This window comes from Haemorhous mexicanus, chromosome 1, assembly GCF_027477595.1.
Source record: "Haemorhous mexicanus isolate bHaeMex1 chromosome 1, bHaeMex1.pri, whole genome shotgun sequence".
In the NCBI taxonomy this organism is placed as follows: Eukaryota; Metazoa; Chordata; class Aves; order Passeriformes; family Fringillidae; genus Haemorhous; species Haemorhous mexicanus.
This window is the reverse complement of record NC_082341.1, coordinates 4,131,191-4,154,766: the sequence shown is the minus strand read 5'-3', so window position 1 is coordinate 4,154,766 and position 23,576 is coordinate 4,131,191. Positions and strand designations below refer to the sequence as shown.

At 42.8% G+C, this 23,576-nt stretch overlaps 1 protein-coding gene across 2 annotated transcripts in view; it reads right to left on the bottom strand.

Annotated features, from left to right (window-relative positions):
• The window catches only part of CRHR2 (corticotropin releasing hormone receptor 2), a 147,205-nt gene that overhangs the window by 56,808 nt on the left and 66,821 nt on the right, over positions 1-23,576 (bottom strand). For both annotated transcript variants that reach the window (XM_059838718.1, XM_059838728.1), the window contains 2 exons: positions 10,999-11,084; positions 3,834-3,940 (listed from right to left, as the gene is read on the bottom strand). In XM_059838718.1, coding sequence (XP_059694701.1) covers positions 3,834-3,940; positions 10,999-11,084 — 193 coding nt within the window. The remainder of the gene's footprint in view (positions 1-3,833; positions 3,941-10,998; positions 11,085-23,576) is intronic.

Here is a 23,576-nt window from a genome sequence, read left to right as displayed (position 1 = left end):
TGGGATTTAGGAAATCTGTGTGTAATCATATAAAAGAATGGGGATGCTGCTTCAGGCCTGTGAGAAAAAAAAACATATCAGATGCTTTACTGGAAAATAGAAAGAGCTAAATTTAAGGGCTACAAGAAAGCAGAATTTCCCTCAAAACCTCAATTTGCTTTCACTGCCACCACAGTAGTGACAGAAGATGTTATGACAATGTTTGTAGGTTTGGTTGTTTTTAGAGCTGCCTTTATCCAGCAAGGACATATCATTTTTAATCTCCAGCCTGTCTTCCTGTCAGCACTGTCCTTTATTGGATTCAAAACTCAGCAGGGACGTGGATGCCTCCCAGAACAAATACCTTTCTTCCCCTACTTCTCTGATAACCACTGCACAAATAAAACTTCTTCTGATGGAATCCACTCAGGTCACTGCTGGCCACTGCCAGCACATTGTTTAATAACAAGTCAGGAGTTTTACAAAGGTATCTTATTCTACTTCAGAGGATGCTCTAACAGCACAGTGACAAAGGAAAATCCAGGACAAAGCAATTTGGGTTTCTGCATTATCAGCAACAGCAATGGAAAAATGGGATTCAAAATAAGTATTTTAATCCTTTGGATTTTTAAAACTGATTTTCTTTTTCTTCAGCCTGATTGTTATTACTGATAGAGAATTCCTCCTATGGAAAATTTCTGCTTCAGCAGTGTGAGATTGTGATTCTGTGGGACAATGAGGCTGAGTCAGTGGAAGGAGGGAGGGAGCAAACCTTGACTATTAATGAGAACAAACAGACTGAGAATCCCAGCAGTGCAGATCCATTCAACAGTGCCAAGTGAAGTGCCCTGAGCAAATCTCTCCAAGGCCTGTACTGAAGATCAAATCCACTTCCACAGCACACTTTGTGCACAAACCCTTTGCTTTTCCTTCTTGCTGTATTCCTTTCTGTTGCTGAGTTTGTTTGGTTTTGCAGGGTACAGACAGAAAAACTCTCAAAATTTTAAGATCACCAACATTTAGACCTTGAGAAACAGATATTGACTTGCTGCCACAGTGACTCACTGGCATTCAGCCAGTGTGCCAGCAACAATCAAGGCCTCTCCTTCACTTTTGCTTATTTAGGTGCTAAATGAAATGTTTACTGGCTTGGTTGTCATTGCATAGGTTCAGATGGGACAGAACTGGAGAAAACAAGGCTAAAATGGGTCTTCACAGGAAAAGGGGGCCCTGGCTGAGCTCTCCTCCCCCTCCCAGTCATGCTGGGGTCTCATGGACATGAATGGCAGATGATTTCATCACCTGCTGCTACACCTGAGGTTCCTGACCCTTAAACCACTGTGATTCCCCAGTGTTTAGGGCAGCAGGACTTTTCTGCTAAATGTAGGGTGGGCTGGGAACAAAGGATGAAGTTGCTTAAGTGATTGAGGAAGAATGAAGCTGGGTACAAGGAGATAGGATAAATTTGGAAAAATAGGGTTGAGATCCAGTTCCTTCCCCCTTCCCAGTTCAGCACAACTGAGGACTAAGCCCCACTGGGCTGGGACAGCACCAGTGATGGTGAAGCTCATTTCCAAAAGCAGAACACCCTCCTGACCAGCTGAACAAATCCTTTATTGGATACAAAACAGCAACACGTTTTGCCATGCCAGTCAAATATTCCACCTGCTCCTAAAACCCCCAGAGTGAGAGATCCCAAAGGCTTTCCAGCAGTTCTGTTCCAAAGAGCAGGTGTGCTCCAGCCTCCCCCTTGAGACAGAGCTGCCTTTGGGATCCACCTACACTGACAGAGGAAAGGAAAATTGAGCATGTCCTGGGGATGAAGCACAAAAATTGGGAGCAGATGTAAAACTTGAATCTTTCTGGAGGTCTCCTCTATTTTCACCCTCAGCAGGGACTCATGGTGTGAGGTAGATGGATGGAGTGGGGCAGGAATAAAGAACTGGCAGATTCCTGCTTTAGGTGAGACTGTATTTTTTGGCCAGGAACTACCTAAATTCTCTCCTTTCACCTGATTCCATCATACCTTCTTCCAAAATAAAACAGCATTAAAAAAAGCCCCAAATAACAGAAATTGATTATCAAAACTGATTTGTTCTTGGGGCACTTTATAGAGATAAATGTGATGATGTCCATAGCCCAAAATTTGGGAAGGGACCACCTGTAATGAAACATGAATTTGGGTTGCCTTCCCTGGAACATCTCTAGAACTTAGGAAAATGGATGCATATTGAGAGACCCTGAGGAATCTCATGCTGGTTAACTCTGGCTGCACACTGGACACGTTTTGCACCACACAATGTGAATTTGAAGACATGGACTATCTTATTTCACAGCATGTATAGGAAATCCTTAATTGCTACTACTCAGTTGTTGTTTCTAATGTTGAAGCTGACTGCAAAATTTAAACCTTAAAGTTTAAATAATAGAAGAACAATTTAGAAGAATTCAGGTGAGCCACCTCCGTGTTTGAAGCTGGATAACATTTATATCATCCTACCTAATTGTTTTTGGGTTATTTACTCAAGCATTTATAAAAGACTGAGCATAAAAGCAGGGAATATAGCTACTGCAATGAGTAATTTGCATTCTTTATTCAGTGCAAATTAATTCAGGTCTCCAAGCACTGTGGGAATTAGCTTTATATGCACTGTAGAGGGCTTGAAATGGAAGTTTGAACTGATGCATCATAAAAGTTCCCATTTAATGTTTTAAGGTGCTTTTTTTGTTTCCATTAGCATAGATTATTCTGTTTATAAATGCTGGAGTGTGAGAAGATTCTTATTGTTATTAGAAAAGGCCTTGTTAGGAATGCTCAGAAGACTTAGCTAAGACTTTGGGGATGCTCTGCTCCAGGAAAACAGTCATTCTTGCACTGAGGTCACTGTCAATCATCCTGTTGTGCTCCTGGCCAGGGGGAGGATGTTCTCCACCCACAGTTTATCCTCTGCTTTTAGAACAGGGTTTTTCTTAAGGATTATCATTGCACAGCACTCACTGGAGCTGGGTTTAAGTTCAGGTTGAACTCTCCTGGACAACACAGCACAAATTATACAGAAATGCCAGGCAAGAAATCCAAGAAATAAAACAGAATTAACCCATCAGGCCACTCCTCTGAAAATACAATCCTGTGATTCAGGCTGTGGGCATACATGTGATGACTGATCCATATCTACTTGTTTCCCACCAATTTGCCTTTCCTCCTGTCCTTTCTCTTCCCTGCAGCCTTAACTCTGCTTTCTCTGACATCTCCATTTGCCAAACTCCCTTCAGCACCCTGGACCAGATCAGGGAAGGGTTTCTCTGCAGTCCCCTTGATTTGCATTTCATGAGCACTGCTGGGGATTAAGCTCCACTAATGATGTTCCTCTTTTTTATTTAAGAAAGCTTCTAAGCCCTTTAATGAAAGAAAAAAGAAAATTAACCCAAAGCAAAATGGAAAGATTTCATTCTGTCTCCTTTGGTTTAGATCTGGGTTTTAGCTGTCAGGGAATGCAAGACATTACCATGCTCTGCCTGGTGAGAAAACAAAACTTGCCCTCAAAACTTGCAACTTGACACACTGAGATCCTGGTGTCCCTCAATGAAGAACACACACTGTGCTCACTGATTTTTTTTCTGCTGCATCACTAAATCATGTTCAGTTCTTTCCCTGACCCAAAGAGGCTTTAGCTCCTACGCTGAGGAGGAGCTCATCCAGCACATTAGCCAGCAAAACCACAGATCTGCTCAAGAACATCAAAGCCATGACCACTTTCAAGACCATCCACGAGCTGGACAGAGTCAGGAGAGGGCTGGAGCAACCCAGAAAGCATCACCCAAGTGAGTTAGAAACATGCAAACACATTACTCACCTCAAGCACAAGAAAAGCATAAAGGCAACTATGAGGGCCCCTACTGAAATACAGTGGCCCAGGTAGTTTATGATGAGAGCAATCTTGTAATGGAGCGCATACTTCCTCTGGAGGTAAAGAGATAACAGCATTAAATCAGCATCAGTCTCCAAGCACTGGCATCCAGGAACAGTTCAGCACTTCAGAAAACAGTCATTACTTTTACTTTTCTCAACTTTATAATGATATAATAGTACCAGGGCTGATGCCTCTGGGTAAGGCAAATATATTGTCCAGGCATGCAGGCTTGGTGTCATTTCAGTTTCTTACAAATATCTGCAAAAAAATAAAAGATTTTGTCCCCACTTTTCCCTTTTTGAATTTTTTTTTTCCATTTCCTCAGAGTTCTTTATTTTAAACCTTTGTCATTTTAGGCAACAAGCCTACGAAAGACACATCTTCTTAGAGTTTCAAAAGTTATAAAACATCATTTTCTTAGGAAACAACACGGTCTTAATGAGCCAGGTTATGCCATTTTCCAACTCAAATGGCTTGGTTTCACACAAAAATGTCAGTAAGAATAAATAACAAGCTCTTCCCATACAGGCAGATTTTCCTCTGAGGGACATTCCTTGCAGGCTGTGATCTTTATCCTTCAAACCAAAGCAGACTAAAAGCTGGAACCCAGTGGTGTCCCTTCAGTTCTGATAAACCAGGGATCCTGTTGTTTTTAGCAGCAACCCAAATATGTGGTGAAATTTTCTCTATTAGTGTCTATTTCCTTGCATGTGGGGGAGATTGTTGGCAAGTTCTTGATCCTGTAAACAAAAAATTAAGTACAGAAGTGCTCCCATCTAAATCAGTGAATTCAGGGATTTAGTGACCAAAATTTGGCCTTGCAGAAACATCTTTATTGGTGGGCTGCTGTTGGCTTTGGAGAAAGGAGAAGCATCTCCTCTCTTTGCCTGGCCAGGAAGAAGTAGAAAGACACTATTCAGATAAATAAAGAGGTTTGCTACTGGAAGACTAAATGCCTATGAAAAAAATATATTTATTATTAGTTTTGACATTTATTTCTTTTCAAGTTAAGCAGATCTTTCCCCACATTGGGGTGTTGCCCTCCTTCAGAAGAACAAGGTTTTTAAAAACCAACCACCCACATTTCCTCCCTTGTGATAAAAATATGAAAGCAAAATCCTACAAATGGCATAATTTTTAAAAAAATTGGTTGAATTTCTTTTTTTAAAGTTTTTCCCTAACAATTTCCCTTAACATTTTACTCCAGTGAAAGGAATTTATCAGTGAATGAATGTTTGGCTGAAACTACAACCAGCAGCTGTAGCTCATCTATTCCATTGTTCTCTGAAGATAAGCATCTTCCAGCACTTTGCCAGAGAGCCAGGGAGCTCTCTTGGAATCATTTTTGTGATGAAACCTGCCTGCATCTTCAGCTCACAGAGTAATGTGCTGTTTCTGGACACAACTCAACCACGCACAGTATTTTTAAGTCTATTATAAAATCCCCTAAAATAAACTTCCCCCTCCACGGGCCCATTTTCTGAATTGCCTGGAGGTGAAAAGAAAAAAAAAAAAGCAACAAAATGAAGCTACAGAATTCAAATTCCACACTGTGTTTTATTTATCCTTCAGTCGAGGGGACACCTGAAGGGAAAGAAAAATCTCTTGACCTGCTGTGCCTACCTGTGCAATGCTGTTTTATTTAACAATGCCCTGGCAAACTGCAGGGCTCATTGACTCTCCTGCTCAATTGACAGTGCCAGAGGATCACAGAACATCTCAAGGGATCCAAAAGGATCACTGAATCCTCTGCTTCTCACAGCACTATCAAAACCCAAACCCATCTGACTAAGAACTGTTTTCAGAATTGCTCATTTAGGTCAAGAAATCTCCTTGTGTTTTTCCAGCACGAGGTTCTTGCTCTATAAGTCTGACCCTCCTTTGGCTCCTGAACACTATCTGAACTTCACTCAAGTTTTAAGAAGGTGTGGTTTAAAACATGAGAAAATTAATTGAAAAAATAACTTATGAAGCTCCTGTTTGATGCACTGATGCTGAAGGAAAAACAGGCACGACTTTCATATTTTCTGCTTCTGATGCTAACAAGGTTTCCTGAAGGCAAATTCAAACAAAACACAAACAAGAACTGCCTTGGTGCTTAGGGAAAACTAAACTGACAGGGTGGCAAGATCACTTTCCACCAGCCTACATGCAATCTGCATCTCTGCTGGAATGGAAGGCAACATCTTCAGGGCTGAAAAGCACGTGCCCAGAAAATTGTGTGTTTGCTCCCCAAAGCTCAGCTCATGTAAAACACTTGCACAGCTCTTTTCTGGCTCGCCCTCTTGGACACCAATGCATTTAAAATGTCAACAACCTTCTCCTGTTACCCAATACCCTTCTGCTTTCAGGAAGATTCACTTCACTAAAACAAAGATTTAAATTCTAGTCAGGCTTAGGAGGAGGGTTGCTAGATTAGAAATGAGCTAGAGAAGGAGATCATAGAATCCTGGAAAGGTTTGGGTCAGAAGGAACCTTAATGATGATTTCTGCCATGGTCAGGAGTGCCAGCTACTAGAGCCCCTGACCTGGTCCAACCTGACCTGGAACACTTCCATGGATGAGGAATCCAGGGATGGGGAATCCAGAGATGGGGGATCCAGAGATGGGGGATCCAGAGATGGTTTTACCCCCTGGCCACACCACTGCAATCCCATTCCATGACATTAGACATGACAATCATGTTCCACCAGGCAGGGAGGAGGTGTCTCCAGAGCTTCTACATGGAGGAATGACAGCACAATGTCTTTACCTGCACTGGCTTTGCACATCTAAGGCGTGCTGGGCTCCCCTCCAGGCTAATGACAGACTCATTCTGTCTAGGGCACTTTCCCCCTTGCTTCAGCTGCAATGTGACTGCTTAACCTGCCCTAAACAATTCAGGGAGTGATTTGAATCAATAACCACCTAATAACAGCACTCTCAGACCATCTGACAAGGGTCTGGCTTCCTCTAACAGAACTTACTGACAGGTCCTGCCAGCGTTTCCAGCTCATGTCTCCCTGGGAGGCTGCACACGCCACTGCCAGTCAGTCACTTCCAATTTCCTCCTGGTGCCAGGATGACCTCAGCACCAGCACAGCTTAAGGACACCTCTCCAAAGACTTCCAGAAGCAACTGGGAAGTATCTTGGTTATGCCAGATGACTCTGAGCTCACTGCTTTCCCGTCCTGAGCCAGCTGGGAGCTGCTGTGGCTGCAGTGACCGTGCTCCTATGCAGGATACATTAGCCTGAACCCAGCGTGGTGCTAACTCAGCTCCTCAGCTTGAAGCCACCTCAAAACATCAGCAGAAGCAAATTCACATACAGCTGCCACAGACCACAACACCAAAGTTCCTGATTTATAGCTCTTTTTGGAGGCTAAGATGTCTCTTGTGCTGCCTGAGACGCTCACTTTTCTTCTAAGAAGAGCAGAGATTTGTGTCAGATGCAGTGAAGGCCCTTTCAACACAGGAGCTTGTAGGCCGAGTAGAATCCTTCCATTTGTCACACATTGTGCCACCAAGCAGCCAGGTGGATCAAAATTATTTCTCTGTCTTGTTTCTGAGCCTGGAGGAGGAGCCAACTATTTGTTCAGAGGGCGAGACTCAGTCTGACAGGAGGACAGCAACACTCAGGTACCCACCCAGGGCATGGGTTAGGAGTAGGTGTGCACACACTGACACCTTGTGTCCCCTGAGGTGCACTGGGCACACCTGTGATTCCCAGCTGGTCCTGGTGGGACCTCCATGGCTGCTGCTGAATCAGAATTTTTAAGGTTGGAAAAGACCTCTAAGATCACTGACTCGAACCATTCCCTCAGCACCACCCTGGTCACCACTAAACCCTGTCCCCAGGTGCCACATCCACAAGTTTTCTGAACACTTTCAGGGATGGTGACTCCACCACTGTCCTGGACAGCCTGTTCTAATGTCTGAAAATCCTTTCAGAGAAGAAATTTTCACTAATACCCAGTCTAAACCTCCCCTGACACAACCTGAGGCTGGTCCCTCTGGTCCTGTCCCTGTTCCCTGGGAGCAGAGCCTGATCCCCCTGGCTGTCCCCTCCTGTCAGGAGTTGTGCAGAGCCACAAGGTCCCCCCAGAGCCTCTTTTTCTCCAGGCTGAGCCCCTTTCCCAGCTCCCTCAGCCACTCCTGGTGCTCCAGAGCCTTCCCCAGCTCTGTTCCCTTCTCTGGACACGAAGGACACAGGCATTCCAAAGGACAGTCTGGAGACACTGGGACATTTTAAACTACACCACACAACTACATTTAAGGAACTAGGGTTTAGTCAGAGTGGGAATCTAGCAGCAAATCAGTCCCAGAGCAGAGTTTTAGCAGCTGCTGCCACAAGTCTCAGCCACAAGCAGAGCAATGATGCATTAATATAACCCAGTGAATGGGTGTTACTGAGCTGATGCCCCTCAAGACTGACCCTCAGCTGAAAAAACCCTAAAATTTCCATTGCTACATTACCAAAACTCTGTCATAAAGCATGGGATTGGTGTTGAAAAGTCCTGTTCCTGTCCCCTGTTATCAATCACTGAATTAAAACCATGGGATTCTTTAGCACTCTGACTGTGAGTCGTCAAGCTTAAAAGCAGTGTTGGTTTTTTTGGATTAAAAATAAACACAAGTCACAGGGCATCACCCCCCAGCTGATGTTTAGCATCTGCTAAACTCAGTAAATAACAATAGACCCACTTGTGTGCCTGAATCTCACCTTTAATCAAAATGGAGCATATCTGTGGGGATTGTTCCTTGTTTCTGTATTTTTTTTTTGAGATCACAAAGTATTCATCTGTAACACTGAGCATTATGAGAGATTTCAAAAATATTCACAAATATTAATATTTGCAAAGCTTGTCACAAATCTTTAAAGATCTAATAAATGAGTTTTTAAGCCTCTGTAAGCAAGGGTGGGGGAACATCTGCACTTTCATCTACTCAAGAAACATGCTATTTAAGGAGTTTTAAGCTATCACCATAGCTGCAAAATTTTTAAAAGCAAAAACAGAGTAAGGGGAATAATCCTGTCCTCTAGCCACAACACTTCTCCAGCCTTTTCAAATAAAACCCCTCTGTATTTGCTTGTGCACAGCCAGCCACTGTTGGGAGACATGCAAACACGTAATGATTGTTATTGAAATGCAGCAGCCTTTCCCTGAGTGGGTGCAGCTCACTGCTCCCAGCTCAGGTTTCCTGTAGCACCTAAACCCCACCACAGATATCCAGTCTTGGCCCAGCTCTGCTCCCCATTCTCCAAATCAGCACTGGCTGCTCCACATCCCCTCTCTTGCTCACTTTTAAGACATGGTCAGTCTGTCCCTCCCAGCCCCCCAGCTTGTGCTGGCCCCAGCACTCCTGTAACAATGCACTGAGATGCCTTAGGGACCTGATTCATCCAAAAAAATGACCCAGCAGCAAGTTAGCTTTCCATTTTAAATGGGAATGAGGGGCTGTACTGGGCTGGTCCCTGCTTAGGGTGGCCTAAATTGCCTTGGGAGCCTCTCCACTGTGCTAGAACACCTTGAATGTCCCTCTGGGTGGCAGTCAGGTACTGGCACAACTTTTCTTAATTCCTAGAAGCCTCTAGGAAAAGGAGGGGAGATTAAATTAGCCAGGGGGTAGGAACAGGTTCCTCCTCAGCAGCTGGTGTGTTGTTATTTGTTTTGTGATTCACTGGAGGAAACCCAGACTGACCAAGCACTGGATCTTACAGGATGGATGCTGCACCACAGCCAGAGCACATCCTGGCTCTTTGGGGTGCAGCACCACCACCGAGAGCCCCTGAGTTCTAAATGTGGGATCTCATCTTCCTCCTCTCTGTCCCTGGCATGGCACAAGGACACAATGAGTTGAATGAATCCCAATGATGCCTCAGGTTTCAGCTTTTATATTTTCAGATTCTGTGCTGCTTTAGTGTGTGGGTCTGAACTTCATATCAGGGGATGGTGAGCTCTGTGCACAGAGCAGGGAGACAAAACAATTCCTGCTCCAGCTGGGCACCAAGGACAAATGAGCCAAATCTCAGCCCAGGAGCACAAACCCCGTGGGCTGGAGAGAGAAAAACAAGCAGGGTGGGAGTGCCTGGGCTAAAGCTGGGCTGGGACAATGAACTGCAAGGTGCAAATGGAGCAGAGCTGATCCCAGGGAGAGACCCCGGGAGCGCTCGTGCATTTTGGGGCCATTTTGGGTCATCTTGGGTGCAGCCCTGGCTGGGCTCTGGTGCTGCCCAAAGTGCATCCATGGAGACCTTCTACTAAATCCTTACTTTTATTCTTTAGGCCCATCTAGCCTCTTTTCCAGGTCAGCCTTCTCAAGGCATCACCAAAACAAACCAGTCTGAGCTGCTGGGCTCCACCCTGGTTTCCAGAGGGAAAAGCCACTGCTGGAAGAGAGAGCACAAAGCCTTTGTGGGGTTGTGTCCCACCAAAGCACTCAACACAGCAGGAAGAGGAAGAGTATGAAGGGCTTGAAGGCTTAAACTGTGTGAAGGTGAATGTCAGTGATGTCTCTGAGACATCTGAAAAGGGCTTTGCATAATTCCTCACAGCCCTTCTGAAGGAACTTAATCCCATATGCTAATTTAAATCTGATAACTCTTATATCATGCAAGACTGCTTCAATTTCTTAAAGACAGCTGGGTCCTGAGTCTACTTTTTATGTATTTTTTCTGTTGCTGCCCCTTTACATATTTGCTTAAGGAGAAATGACACTGAGATCTGTAAAGGTCAGCTGTTGATGAGACCTCAGAATGGGCAGATATAGGGTAGAATCAGCTGGTTGAACTTATTTTTTAGTGCCAAAGAGGCTTTAGGTCTTATAGTTATTACTGCTAACATTTACTGTAGCAGCTGTAGGCTCTGAACAGAGCTAGGAAAAATCTGCATAAACACACATCATCAGGGACAGAGTGAGATAAAGCATCCTTTTTAAAAAACCATGTGAGCAGGGGATATGGACAGAGGATAAGTGATTTGCCTCAATTCACAGGGAGGTTTTGTTGCAGAGACAGAAATGGAATCGCTCTCAGAGGTCCCAAATTAGCACGTTAACCTTAAGTTTAGTTTTGTATTCATTTATGCTGAGAAATGTCATTGAGAAGAATGAAGGGAAAAATACAGACCTTGTCATCCAGAATAGGCTCACACTGAGAGTAGTTTATCTTGGAAGCCCATGTCCCATTGCCCAGGCATTCTCTGTAGGCATTTCCTGGTACAGACCAAAATAAAAGAGAGATGAACACTCTGTGCTGGACTTAGAACAGCCTAGACATTTCACAGGTTCAAGACATGACTGACAGAACAGATTATTTACAAGGCAAATCAACTTATCCCACCTCTGTGATGACTGGAGCAACCCACTCAGAAGAGGAGAAATAAATAACAAACACATCTACAGACCATGAGTATTTAAAGGTATTTATTAATAGTTTTTTCTTAGAGAAGACAGCAAAGGTATGAGAACACTGCAAGTGAAACCATTCCTGGTGTTTTCCCTAGGTGCCAGTTCTCACAGATTGTAAGTGAAAATTGTGAATTAACAAAGCAGAAATTTAATGTCCAAATTCAACATCACCCTGCAGGGCTCTGGGAACTCCATGTGGCAATACTGGGGAAAAGAGGGGAGTTCAATTTCTGGCAAGCACTCTCTTCATCCCAAGGAATTCTGAGAGAAAACTGCAGTTTTCCTGTACAAACCTTCCTCCACTCCTCAAAGGCACATCCAATCCCAAGCAAGGGGTTCTTGGTTTTTTTCCATTCTTATTTTGAACTGTTTCTTAGAAACAAGAGAATTAAAATAAAACAGGAAATCCAGAAAGATCCCCAAAGGACCAATACAGGCAACTTCCTGATGGACTCTTCATGATGTTGTTGCTGCCCTTTACCCAATTTCTTTTTGGGCCTTTGCCACAGTCATTTAGTGCAGGAAAATCAAATGGTCCTAAATGTGCTGCTGACACCAGCCTTTGAAAAAGGTCAAGAGACTTCTGAAAAGGTGCTTTTGAAAAAGGTAAAAAGACTTTTGAAAAGGTCCTTTTTCTTACTGAGAAGGGAAGTCAAGAAATAACAGTCCCTGCAGATGCTCCAGATGACACTGTACCCACACAAATCACTGAATTTCATATTGCTGGTGTCTAGTTGCACTTTTCCACTGTTTCTTTTAGGAGTGATAAGGACAAACTAAACAAAACAGTCTGAGTGGTGTTCAGGTGATATTTCTGATTTACATCCCTAAAAGCCCCTACATTTGCCCCCTCCTTTGGCCAGTGCTGAATCTCCCTGTGCAGAATTGTTGCTGACTTTGAGCCTCTGTAGCAAACTCCTGACTCTCCAAATGAGCTGATGCTTAGTTGGATGCTGAGTCCCACTTCCAGGGTACTGCTCATATGAAACCCTCATTTTATTCCTTCAAACCCTTGTTTTACTCATTCTGACTCTTCATTTTCCCTGGTTGTATCCCTCCAGCTCAGCTGTGGAGAGCACAAACTCAATTCCACCCTGAGAGGCACTGGGGATGCACAACCCACATCAGTGCAGCTCTCTGAGCTGTCACAGCACATCTCCCACACGGTGAGGGCATGAACAGGAGGGGGGAAAATCAAACTCTCAATTTCTCTTGTCCAGGATCTCCTCCAGTATCAGTCATTTCTCAACACCAGCAGCAAGCAGATCTGGCTTCTGGGAACCTCTAACTCCAAACTCCAGTAGTCATTGTTAATTCATACCCCACAGTAAAGGTCTTTCCTTTTTCCTTTCCTTTCCTTTTCCTTTCCTTTTCCTTTTCCTTTTCCTTTCCTTTTCCTTTTCCTTTCCTTTCCTTTTCCTTTCCTTTTCCTTTTCCTTTTCCTTTTCCTTTTCCCTTTCCCTTTCCCTTTCCCTTCCCTTCCCTTCCCTTCCCTTCCCTTCCCTTCCCTTCCCTTCCCTTCCCTTCCCTTCCCTTCCCTTCCCTTCCCTTCCCTCCCCTCCCCTCCCCTCCCCTCCCCTCCCCTCCCCTCCCCGCCCCTCTCCTCTCCTCTCCTCTCCTCTCCTCTCCTCTCCTCTCCTCTCCTCTCCTCTCCTCTCCTCTCCTCTCCTCTCCTCTCCTCTTCTCTTCTCCTTCCTTCCTCTCTCTCCTTCTCTCTCTCTCCCTTTTTCCCTCCCTCTCTCTTTTTTAATGACAAAATGCAGCTCTTTTATCCAGTGCTTTAAAGGAGAAACATCTCATTTATTGGGTGAGGTAAGAGTCTCACTGGAGGCACCTGGAGGCAGCAGCTCTTGTTCATGCACTGTGTGCAGAAAGACACTGGATTAAGTTCAGTTTTTCTTAGTGACTGTCACAAAAAACAAGGAAAAAAAATGGAAGGATCATGACGGAGAACTCCACTGTAGAAACAAACAATGAACACCCAAGAAGAAAAGAACACTTACATGATCTTTCTAGGGCAATAAGAGCTAATAATAAAGAAATGTAGCTATTAGCACTATTTTTATCTTAGCTGAAAAATAATTGTGTAAAATCTCATTTTCCTAGACAAATGACATACTGAAGAACTCAGCATACTTTCTCTTATAATTTCCCTTCCTTCCTGACTTTATTCTCAAGAAGGAATACACCAAATAGAGATTTGGTGGTTACAACATGGGGTTATTTGTGCTCTGTGTGCACTTGCACTTGTTTATTATATAATAATGCATTATTATTGTATAACATAATAATATACAGTTATTGTATTACACAATAATATATTGTTATTGTATTACATAACTGGACAAGGAGAGTGAATGTTCATGCAAATGAATAATGAGCAGTAGATGAGTCAGGATGGCACAGGCAGCACTCAGCCTTCATGAACAGAGCTCTTGACACATCATTCAATATTCACTCCTGGGCCTCAGTTAACGGTCTCTTCTTCTACTTTAAAAATGTTGATTTCCTTTTGTTGTGGATTTGTGGCTCTTGGTTTCTTCTGCTTAATCATCAGTGCAGGAGAGAGGCAGGGAGGTAAAAGGGAACTGCCTGGGCAGAAAGGAATATCCCGGAGTGCTCAGGGTGTCCAGCTTCTACAGAATGGATTTCAACCCCTCCAGGCTGCAAATGCATCATCCTCTTTCCCCAAGGGCTGACTCAGGGGTGCTGATCACAGTCACATTCCACCAGGAAAGCCAAGGACAGCAGGCAGAGCCCAGACACACTGTGGTATTTTTGGGGTCTCCAGGACGAAGGAGGAATTGAGAATCTGACTCCATGTTCTTAGAAGGCTAATTTATTATTTTATGTACTTATAATATATTACAGAATGCTATATTAAAACTATGCTAAAGAATAGAGAAAGGATACTGACAGAAGGTAACAAAGAATGATCATGAAAACTTGTGACTGCTTTGAGTCCCAACACAGCTGGCTGTGATTGGCCATTAAGTCAAAACAATTTCCATGAAACCAATCAACCACCTGTTGGATAAACAATCTCCAGACCACACTCCAAAGCAGCAAAGCAGGGAGAAGCAATCAGATAATTATTGTTTTCATTCTTCTCTGAGGCTTCTCAGCTTCCCAGGAGAAGAAATCCTGGAGAAGGGATTTTTGCAGAAAATATGACAGTGACAATACACGACAGCAGCAGCACCAACATTCCCAGCTCTCCTGGACTCTGAGGTGATGTAAAAGGGGTCTCCACCCCTGAAAAACCTCATTCCACACCATGAAAAGGCAGATAAAAAAATCTCAGCATGGCTACATCAAAGCCTTGGCAGGAATACAGTTGGAATACCCAATTCTCCCTGACTCCAGCTCTTGGCAAAGTCCAGCTCAGTCTATTATTTTATAGTTCTTTACAGAATATATCCAAATAAACAATCTAACACCCACAGGAATGTCTCACTGTTATGTATTTATACACACACACCCACACTATAGAGAGCCTGAACTTGATTCTTAGTGGAGTAGAACCATTTAAGAGCAAGTGAGAAATTCAAGGTGGAGAGCAAAAGTTCCTTGAATACAGAAGAAAATTAGTGTTGCATTGTTGGGTTTTTTTTTGTTTTGTTTTGTTTTGTTTCTGTTAAGGTTGGGTTGAAGTGTTTGAGATGATATTTTGTGTTTAGATTTAGATGTTTATTATTTCTTATTTATATTATAGTTTTTTAAGTTGCGAGGTTTATAGTATTTTATTGTCTGTTATAACACACAAGATACAAATCCCCAAAAAAATACCATTGACACATGACACAATAAAAAACTTAAAACAAACAATAAAAGAGAGCAACCTAAACTCTCCCTACTTCAAATAACTATTAAAGAACACTTTCTACAATTATGATCTAGTACCTTATGACTACACCAAAATTTTAACAGACCCACAATACCTATTATAAAAGTCAAACAGAGAAAAAATCGTAATTACCACATTAATCAAGTCTTATACTAGAAACCCAAACAGAAACATTGTAATTATAAAAATACTTTTAAATAGAAACATTGCATTTATCAAAAAAACCAGACTGTGATAATCACAACTCTGTCTGTTTGCAGGGCAAACAGGACTTTGAAGGAACTCCAGCATACTTGTTGTTTCAATAAAAAGAACAAAAAGAAAAAAGCTGATCAACCCAGATTTGAGCCCATACATCAATAATAATGGAAAGTGATTTTCATCTGGAATGGAAGAACATGAGAGAAATTCAGACTTTTATTTACTCATTTGAAGGACTCCTCACACTCTGGTGTTTGGTAAAGGGGGGAGATATCCAAACTCTGTCTCCAGTTTTCCCATAACTCTCCTAAGCATCCCTGCAACTCAGCACCACCATTACCACATTAATTCTGGGGAAAATTGCATGGATGAAAGCAATTTTTCACCAATAACTCAAGGACCTTTATCCCAAACAGAAATGTGTTTTTTACACATCTAAACTCATGTAAAGTGAATTCTACTCCGATTTATTACACTTTATTAACAACATTGCCAGAGACTCTTCTGAAGAGCCCTCAGGGTGTGTCTAAACAGAAAATGGAGCAGCAACATCCAATATTTGTCATCCCAGCTGTGATTTGCCCACTCCATAGAATCCACTGACATATTTTTGCTGTAAGGGTGACAGAACACTGGAACAGGCTGCCCAGGGAGGTTGTGGAGTCTCCCTTTTTGAAGATATTTAAAACCTTTTTAAGATGTGCTCATGGGCAACTGGCTGCAGGTGGATCTCAGCCATCCTGTGGTTCTGTGATTAACTGCATAAAATTATCCTCTGGAACAGCCTTAAAACACAGCTCAGGCACAATGTTCTACATCAGTTTAGGGGGTAAAACCTAGCCCTTAATTTCATTTCTAACTGCAGATGATGTTGCATTTCCGAGTGGGGTATGTAAAGGGAAGTGTTTGATGAGTGGTATTTTTGTATTTTTCTTTTTTTATTAACCCTGTTGAAGAGCACAAAGCCTTTCAGGTAGTGGTAACTCAATATGTATGGATTGGCCTGGTGGCAGGCTGGTGTTTAGTCAGTAAAAGTCCATTAAAGGCACGACACAAACAGGAGACAGGAGCACTGGGTGAAGGTAAGAGGATGTCATTCTCAACAGGAAAGCCTTGGCAGGAATACAGTTGGAATACCCAATTCTCCCTGACTTCCAGCCATTAGTGAGGGAAAGACAATTCCAGACACTGCAGGCACTGCCACCATGGGATCTTGTCCCTGACTATTGGAACTGAGCTGGTTTTGAAAGAGATTTTACTTGTCTTGCCATGTTTCATGTAGATGACTTTTTGAGAAGGGTTACATTTCCAGTTATCATTAAAATGGAAATCTGACTTCTCTGGATATTTATGCCTTTCTCTGGGTATTTATGCCTCTCATCAGGTATTTCTGCCTCTCATCTGGTATTTCTGCCTTTCCTCTCCTGGATTCTATAGAGTGGCCATGGACTCTTGAGCCAAGTTCATCAGCTAGTGGAGTGAAGGGAATAAACAGAAAAATGAATAAACAAATAAGACTGGCTGTTAATCCCTGAGCTGAGGGTCTGTGGCTGCTTTGGCAGCTTGCTGATCCTTGTCAGCTGTCAGCTGAGCTGAAATGAAGGGTGCATCCATCAGAAAACCAGAGACCCCCTGAACACACAGGGTTCTGGGAAGTGGGGTTAGGGGTGACTGTGGCACAGACTCACACATGCAGTGAACACCTGGCAAGAGCACAGTGGGTCACATCATCCACCTCCCTACCCACAGGGCTTCTTCAGTCAGATAAGAAGTGGAAGCCCCAGGAATGTTCAGTAATTATTTTGTAAAACTTTTACAGACAGTCTGGTAAATCTCCCCACTGTGATTCTTTTTCATTGACATTCTATATCTACATTTTTTTCTCACTTTTTAAGACAACTATTGAACTGGTTTTGCCTCTGACCTAGCTGAGCAATTTGCCATCCTTTTCAGGCTAGGTAAGTTCTGCATATTTGCCACAGGTGGAGTTCAATCTTGTAATTTTAGAATATCAGACTGCAGCCAGTCTTGTCCACATCTCACCAATCCCTTCCTGCTCTGGCTTCAGGGCACAGCCCAGCAGCCCATGGTGCCCCCAGCATGAAAGTGTTTATGCCAAATTTTCCAATGGGAAAGAAGCCCAAGAATGTGAGATCATCCCTTAGATATAAATTAAAATAGTTTCTGTGATATGCTGGTCTGTAAAATCAGATGAAACAGTGGAGAAATCCTGCTTTGTCTCAGTGACAAGATTAAAGCTGGATGCCATCTTCTGAGCTGAATAAATGGATTTTGAAATGCACAGTTTTGGGGCAGCAACAACCACTATACAGGTTTGGTAAAGATAAGTTTGACCCAGGTTTTACCCCCTGAAGAAAAATTTTAGATACATTCAAAGAACACAGGAGTAAAACAACCCAAAATATCCCAGTCCCGATATTGTAGCCCAGGAGTTGCTCACAACGTGGAGCTCAACTCTGGTCTCTTCCAATGTTGGATTTCATGAGGAATTCAAACCCAGTTTAAAGGATTCCTTTTTTTTTCAGGGGGTTCTAATCACTGGGACATTACAAGATTCTCCCAGTGTCTCCTCCAAACAATTTTTATTAATATAATGTTCAAAATAAGGCATTTTGCTTGGCATTAGGCAAAAAAAAAATTTCTCCTGGGTACTTATCCATCATGAACCCCAGTAAATCCAACAGGAACTGCATGATTCAAATTCCTCAGATTGGCTGCCCAGATTTCACAGGAGTCTGATCAAAAGAGACAGAAAAAAACCTGTGTTGCATAAGGCACACATCACTTCATGTATAGACTATTCTCAGCCCCTTTTCAAAGTCTCAGAAAAACAGCAAGCTTCTAAAAATAGGGGCTGAATCATGGGGCTATAAATTATTTATTCATGTGCCACACTCCTCTTTGGTGCTTTATTTTTTTCTGATTGTTGCAGTGACAAGCTTGAGCTAGGTAGGATTCACAAAGCATCAGGACAATTGCTTACTATTTCTAGAAATTGTAAGTGACAGCAGCATATAATTGTGACATCCCGGAGACTGGAAGAAAAAATTAAAAATAATCTCTCTCCACATATTTTATTTGTGAATGAGGGATATTCTGACAAAAATAAGGAGAGGCAAGAACTGTTATCCAACTGATGCTCATTGCTTTGTACATCAGCCAACATCAGCTTGAAAGCCAAGAGGTTTTCTCTGGTTGCCACAGCTGGGTTTTTTTTTAAATTTGTACAGAAATATAATGCACTTATAGGAGAGTCTTGGAAGGCAGATAAATCATAATTTAGGCAAGACATGTTCCCCTAGAAAATATTTCTAAACTCAGCCCTGTCTGGCTCAGCTCGATGTGTCCCCAGGCTTTGAGGCACATTAGAAATATTGATGGGTTTTCTATTGTTTTCCTTTGCCAAGAAATCCTAAAAAGGTTTGCAAGAACCTCGAGCAGCCTAATTATGCTCACTTGCTGCATTGATTTCCCATCAGCTGAAGAGCTCAAGTGGCTCACCCAGGTCACAGAGCAGGTCAAAAGCAAAGGCAGGAACAGAACCTTTCAGAAATTCAGAAGTGCTCCAGGCTCCTTCAGAGTTTAGAAAAACATTCTGTGGGTTTGTAGCCCAAGGCACCCTCTGTTGGGCTTACAGAGATTGAGGGCACCTGAGGTACTCAGTTCTGTTTGTACAGAGGATCACAGAATATTCTGGGTTGGAAAAGACTTTAAAATGATCCAGTTCCACTCCCTGCCATGGCAGGGACACCTTCCACCAGACCAGGGTGCTCCAAGCCCTGTCCAGCCTGGCCTTGGACCCTCCCTGGCCCAGGCTGGGGCTCCTGGCAGCAAACAGTGGCATTAGAAACATCCCATAAACTGAATTGTGCAGAACTGGCAGAGAAGTGGCTCTTTTCAACCTTGTTCAGTGAAATACCTGCTGATGTAAAACTTCTCCCAAAAAATCCCACACATTCTGGTTGACTTTCTGATCCCTACATGGTTCACCTCAGGAAACAAAATTTCTTGCAATATTTTTCACTCCTCGTGCCTTCAGGGTTAGCAAAAACTGTTCCATAAAATACAATTTTTATAGCAAATACTCTGCTTGTTCACAGCTTCATTTTGAATTGTTTCAGGACTAGGGTGTGGGCACTGACAGGCAATTCCCAAACTTGCCCTTTCCCAAGACAATCACTCCTTAGAAGGATGATTTAGGAATCATCCTGGAAGCTGCCTTCCTCATCCCAAATTGCTTACAGCTCCTGTGATAACCCTCCTATTAATAACTGAAAAACAAAACAATTAGTATTTAATTATATAATTATTATCCCTATATAACAATAATTTCCTTAAGAAATTATTTCATGGCTTGTGATTGAGGAAACTCTTGTTCTGAAATGTCAGGGCTGGGCTGTTACAGAAACAGCTGAGGAACACCCAGAAGAAGAGAGAGAAAACCCAGTGCAGAGGCTCAGCAGCACTTGACAAATGCTTGGTTAATCCTGCCTGCAGCCTCCCAAGGCTTCCTGCAGTCTGCAGGTAAATCCCTGAAACAGCACAACCCCAGGTGTGAGCACACACAGAACCCAAAGGTTTCCAGCTCAGACTTCCACGTATCTTTTAGAAGAAAGATAAAAGAGGGAGATTACAAAGCACAGGTTATTCCTTAGGTTGGCATCTTTTCCCTTCACCTGGTTTTCAGTACAAGAAAAAAAAAAAAACAGCAGAAAAAAAAGACCAACAAAATATAAAAGTCAAACCAAACTCCCAACCCAAACCTCTTCACTTCTAGCTGAACAGAAATCAGAAATAGTGTAACTCCCCAAAACCCTGTTGAAAATAAAATTCTGGCATTCATGCTGGGCTTATTTCCACACCCAGTTGCTCAAATTAATCTCTCCTGAAAGGCCAGGTGTCACACAAAAGAAGATGCACAGCCATCACTTGTACTTCAGCAAGTCACTGACACTTGGATTGCTGGAAACCACAAGAACACCCAGGAGGGTCTGTGGGAAATGGATTTATGGAAAATTTTTAAAGTGTGACAGAAGGTTTATGTATTTGCATGTAAACTTTGAGATAAGAAATGTTGACTTAGAAATGTTCTGGAATAGGATAGATATTGTTGAGAGAGAAATGGAATGAGAAATAAGTTTTAAAGGATGGTTTTCTAAATAAGATTAGATATTTTTGAGAAATAGAAATATGGAAGATGTATTGTAGGAGTTATGGGGTAATTTTAGATGATTGGTTTTTGAGTATTTTCAATATGATGTGGTAAAAGTTGATAGGTTAAGAAACATTTATAATGTATTGTAATTAGGAAATAGCTGGTTTTTAATTGTGATGGGTTCCTAACTGTCCTAGTCTTACATTGCTCTCTACAGATGAGCCCAAGATGAAGACATTTAAACTCTGATGTCCTGATGCAGATGCTGATGTGTGAGTGAAGGTTACCATGTCCACGCTCCAACAGAGACATCCAGCACTATTTGAGGTCACCTGTTATGTCCATGGTATCTACTCAATCCAGGCCATTGAACTGTACTAAATTCCCAAATTTCAGCTAATTAATTGATGCCCAGATTGCAGCCAGCACAGCTGAGACAGATGCAGCTGATCCACGGCCATTTACTTTATGGAGCAGAGTTGTTCTTCCACTGACAGCAGGAGGGATTTCATCACCTACAGCAAGTAGAATCAACTTCTCTCCTAACTTTAGGTGCCTGGGGTAAACAAAACACTGGCCTGGATGGATCTGTAATTTGATGTGGAACAGTCACTTTCTGTTTATTTTAAAGACTTCCCTCATTTGACTCTGGGTAATGCAATTGTTTTAAGGAAGAGGCTACCATCCAACTTGTGTTTGCATGGATCATGCACAAATTACTAGGAAAGATTCCCTAGCCCAGAACACTTCCACCTGTATGGAGAGGGAACTTCCACCTACACAGCTCCCTAAAAACCAGAAAGGTGTAGTCTAAGAAAATGTTCTTCCTGCTGGTTAGTCCAAGAGGTCATTAATTCTCCCTTTGTTGTGCAGTGGCAGCGAATTCCTGCAGGGCACCAGGAGGAGGAAAGGCATCACCCAGGGCTGCAGCACCATTTGTTTCTGAGTTTGTCAGACCAGGAGAGCACAGAGCCATGAAACCCTCCCTAACCCCCTTCTAGAAGGCTGGCAGGGCACAGGCTGGTAATGATGTTTCATCTTTATGGTAATTGCTTCTTAGCTGAAATTCAAAATTCAATTAGTCACCTGGCGTAATTACTGAATGCACAGAGAGATGGCAATGATAATGAGAGGTGTAACTGTACCTTATTACCTGTAGTAAAGCACTGTGGGACTGAGAAGCACTAAGATCTGATTAACACAGGAGGGAGAGGAAAGGAGCTGGAGGCTGGAGTTTAGGACAGATGGCTGGAGAAGACAATTTGCACAACCCCTTGAAGGGCAGGAGTGTGTGCAGTCTCCCTCTACTTTAGTTCTTGCCTTAGCAAAGTGGGAATGGGGGAAGCAACACTCTTCTCTTCTCACAGAGCTCTCACTGCTTGGAATGTGTTCAGGAATTTATGAGCTGCAGTCACAAAAGCAAAGTCCAGCAGCTGTAGGAATGGCTCTTGTGATGGAGCAGAGAGTCAGTGTTCACTGGGAATAATCCTGACCTGCTCTCAGAAGTCTGCAAATATAATGAGAAAGGGAGCTGAGAAAAAGAAGGATGAGAGCAGGTTCCAAAATGCACCCATTCATGTGGTATTTGCCTGGTAAGGTTCAAATACCTTTTGACAAGGAATTCACATGAAACCTCTGGTCCAGCAGCAGAGGCTGTGAAAGGGAAGCAGCACACAGGAGACAGAGAAAATAAGAGGTGAGAGAAAGTAACACACAGAACACAGGGAATGAGTTAGGCAAAAAGGCCAGGAGGATCAGCAAAACCTGATTATTATCCCTGAGTCAGCACTGGGGGTTTGCCTACACCAGGAACCCCAACAGTTGCTTGGCCTTACAGGGATTTTCTTTGCTAGCTGGTTTTGGGTTGGTTGTTTTTTTTTTTTTTTCTATTTCAAACCACTGTCCAGGTCATACATCCACCATTTTATAAGAATCCTTGCCTTTTAAAAACCCCAGCCCTACAGGATGATTCAGACAGGTCCTATCACACTTGCACGTCTTGGGACGTCAGGACAAAAACACAACATTCACTGCTGTCAGCTCGTGCTGTCTGTGCTTGCCAGGAAGCTCCTGTGTCCTCCTCAAGCCTAAATATTCATCAGGAGAAGGCAGGCAAGAAACAGACTGTCTGCAAGACAAAAAAAACCCTGCAAACATCAGACCAGTGACCATTTGCCAAAGCAGCCCCTGCCAGCTTTCATAGCGAAGCCTAATATAGGAACATAAGAAATTCCAGATGTTTCTTGGCAGATATGAGCCCATTTTGCTGAACCACATTTCCCCTTCTAATAATGTAAGTTTAAAATGGGGATGAGAATGGGCAAGTTCTCCCGATGTCTGTGAAGTGAACCTAAGTTGTCTGAATAAAACCCTTTCCCTAACCATAGAGTTTTACAGGATGAGCAAAATATTCAGAAACATCACGAGGCTGAATTTTGATTGTGGAGATTGCAGATGTGGAAGTTATAAATAGCATCTTTAGGCCACCACAGATTAGGTTTGTTTGAGATGAGAAAGTAAAGTCCCTGCAGATACAGGGAAATACAATAATTCCAAGTCTCAAAAACCTTTTACAGACACTAATAGTGTTACATTTTCTGTGGGCTGTCCCTCCACATAAATTCCTTCTCCCACTGGGTGAAGAATAAAGTTTAAAAACAGCTCTTTCCAGGAGAAAAGGAACACCTACTCATATCTTTCTTACACAGCCACAATGAGGAACAGGAAACTATCATTAAAGAAATTACAATAAGGAGCACTGGGCTTTTCAGCTCCAGTTTTGCCTCCCTCTGTTTTTCTGTTCCCATCCTTGAAAACGGTGCTAGAAAGCTTTTTGAATTAATCACCCAGCACAGTACTGCTGTGGGGAACTCAGTGTCCAGAGATGCTTTATTTGGTAAGAATGGCAGCAGGAGAGAGCTGAGTTTGTAGATAAGCAATTGGCTGATCATGATACTTGGATTTAAAAGTTCACCAACTGCTTAATCCCCCCAGGGTCCCCTCTCCATACTTCATATTGCTGCTTCCATTGGTGCATTTCTACACTTTCCCAAAATACAGCAAAGAATATGAA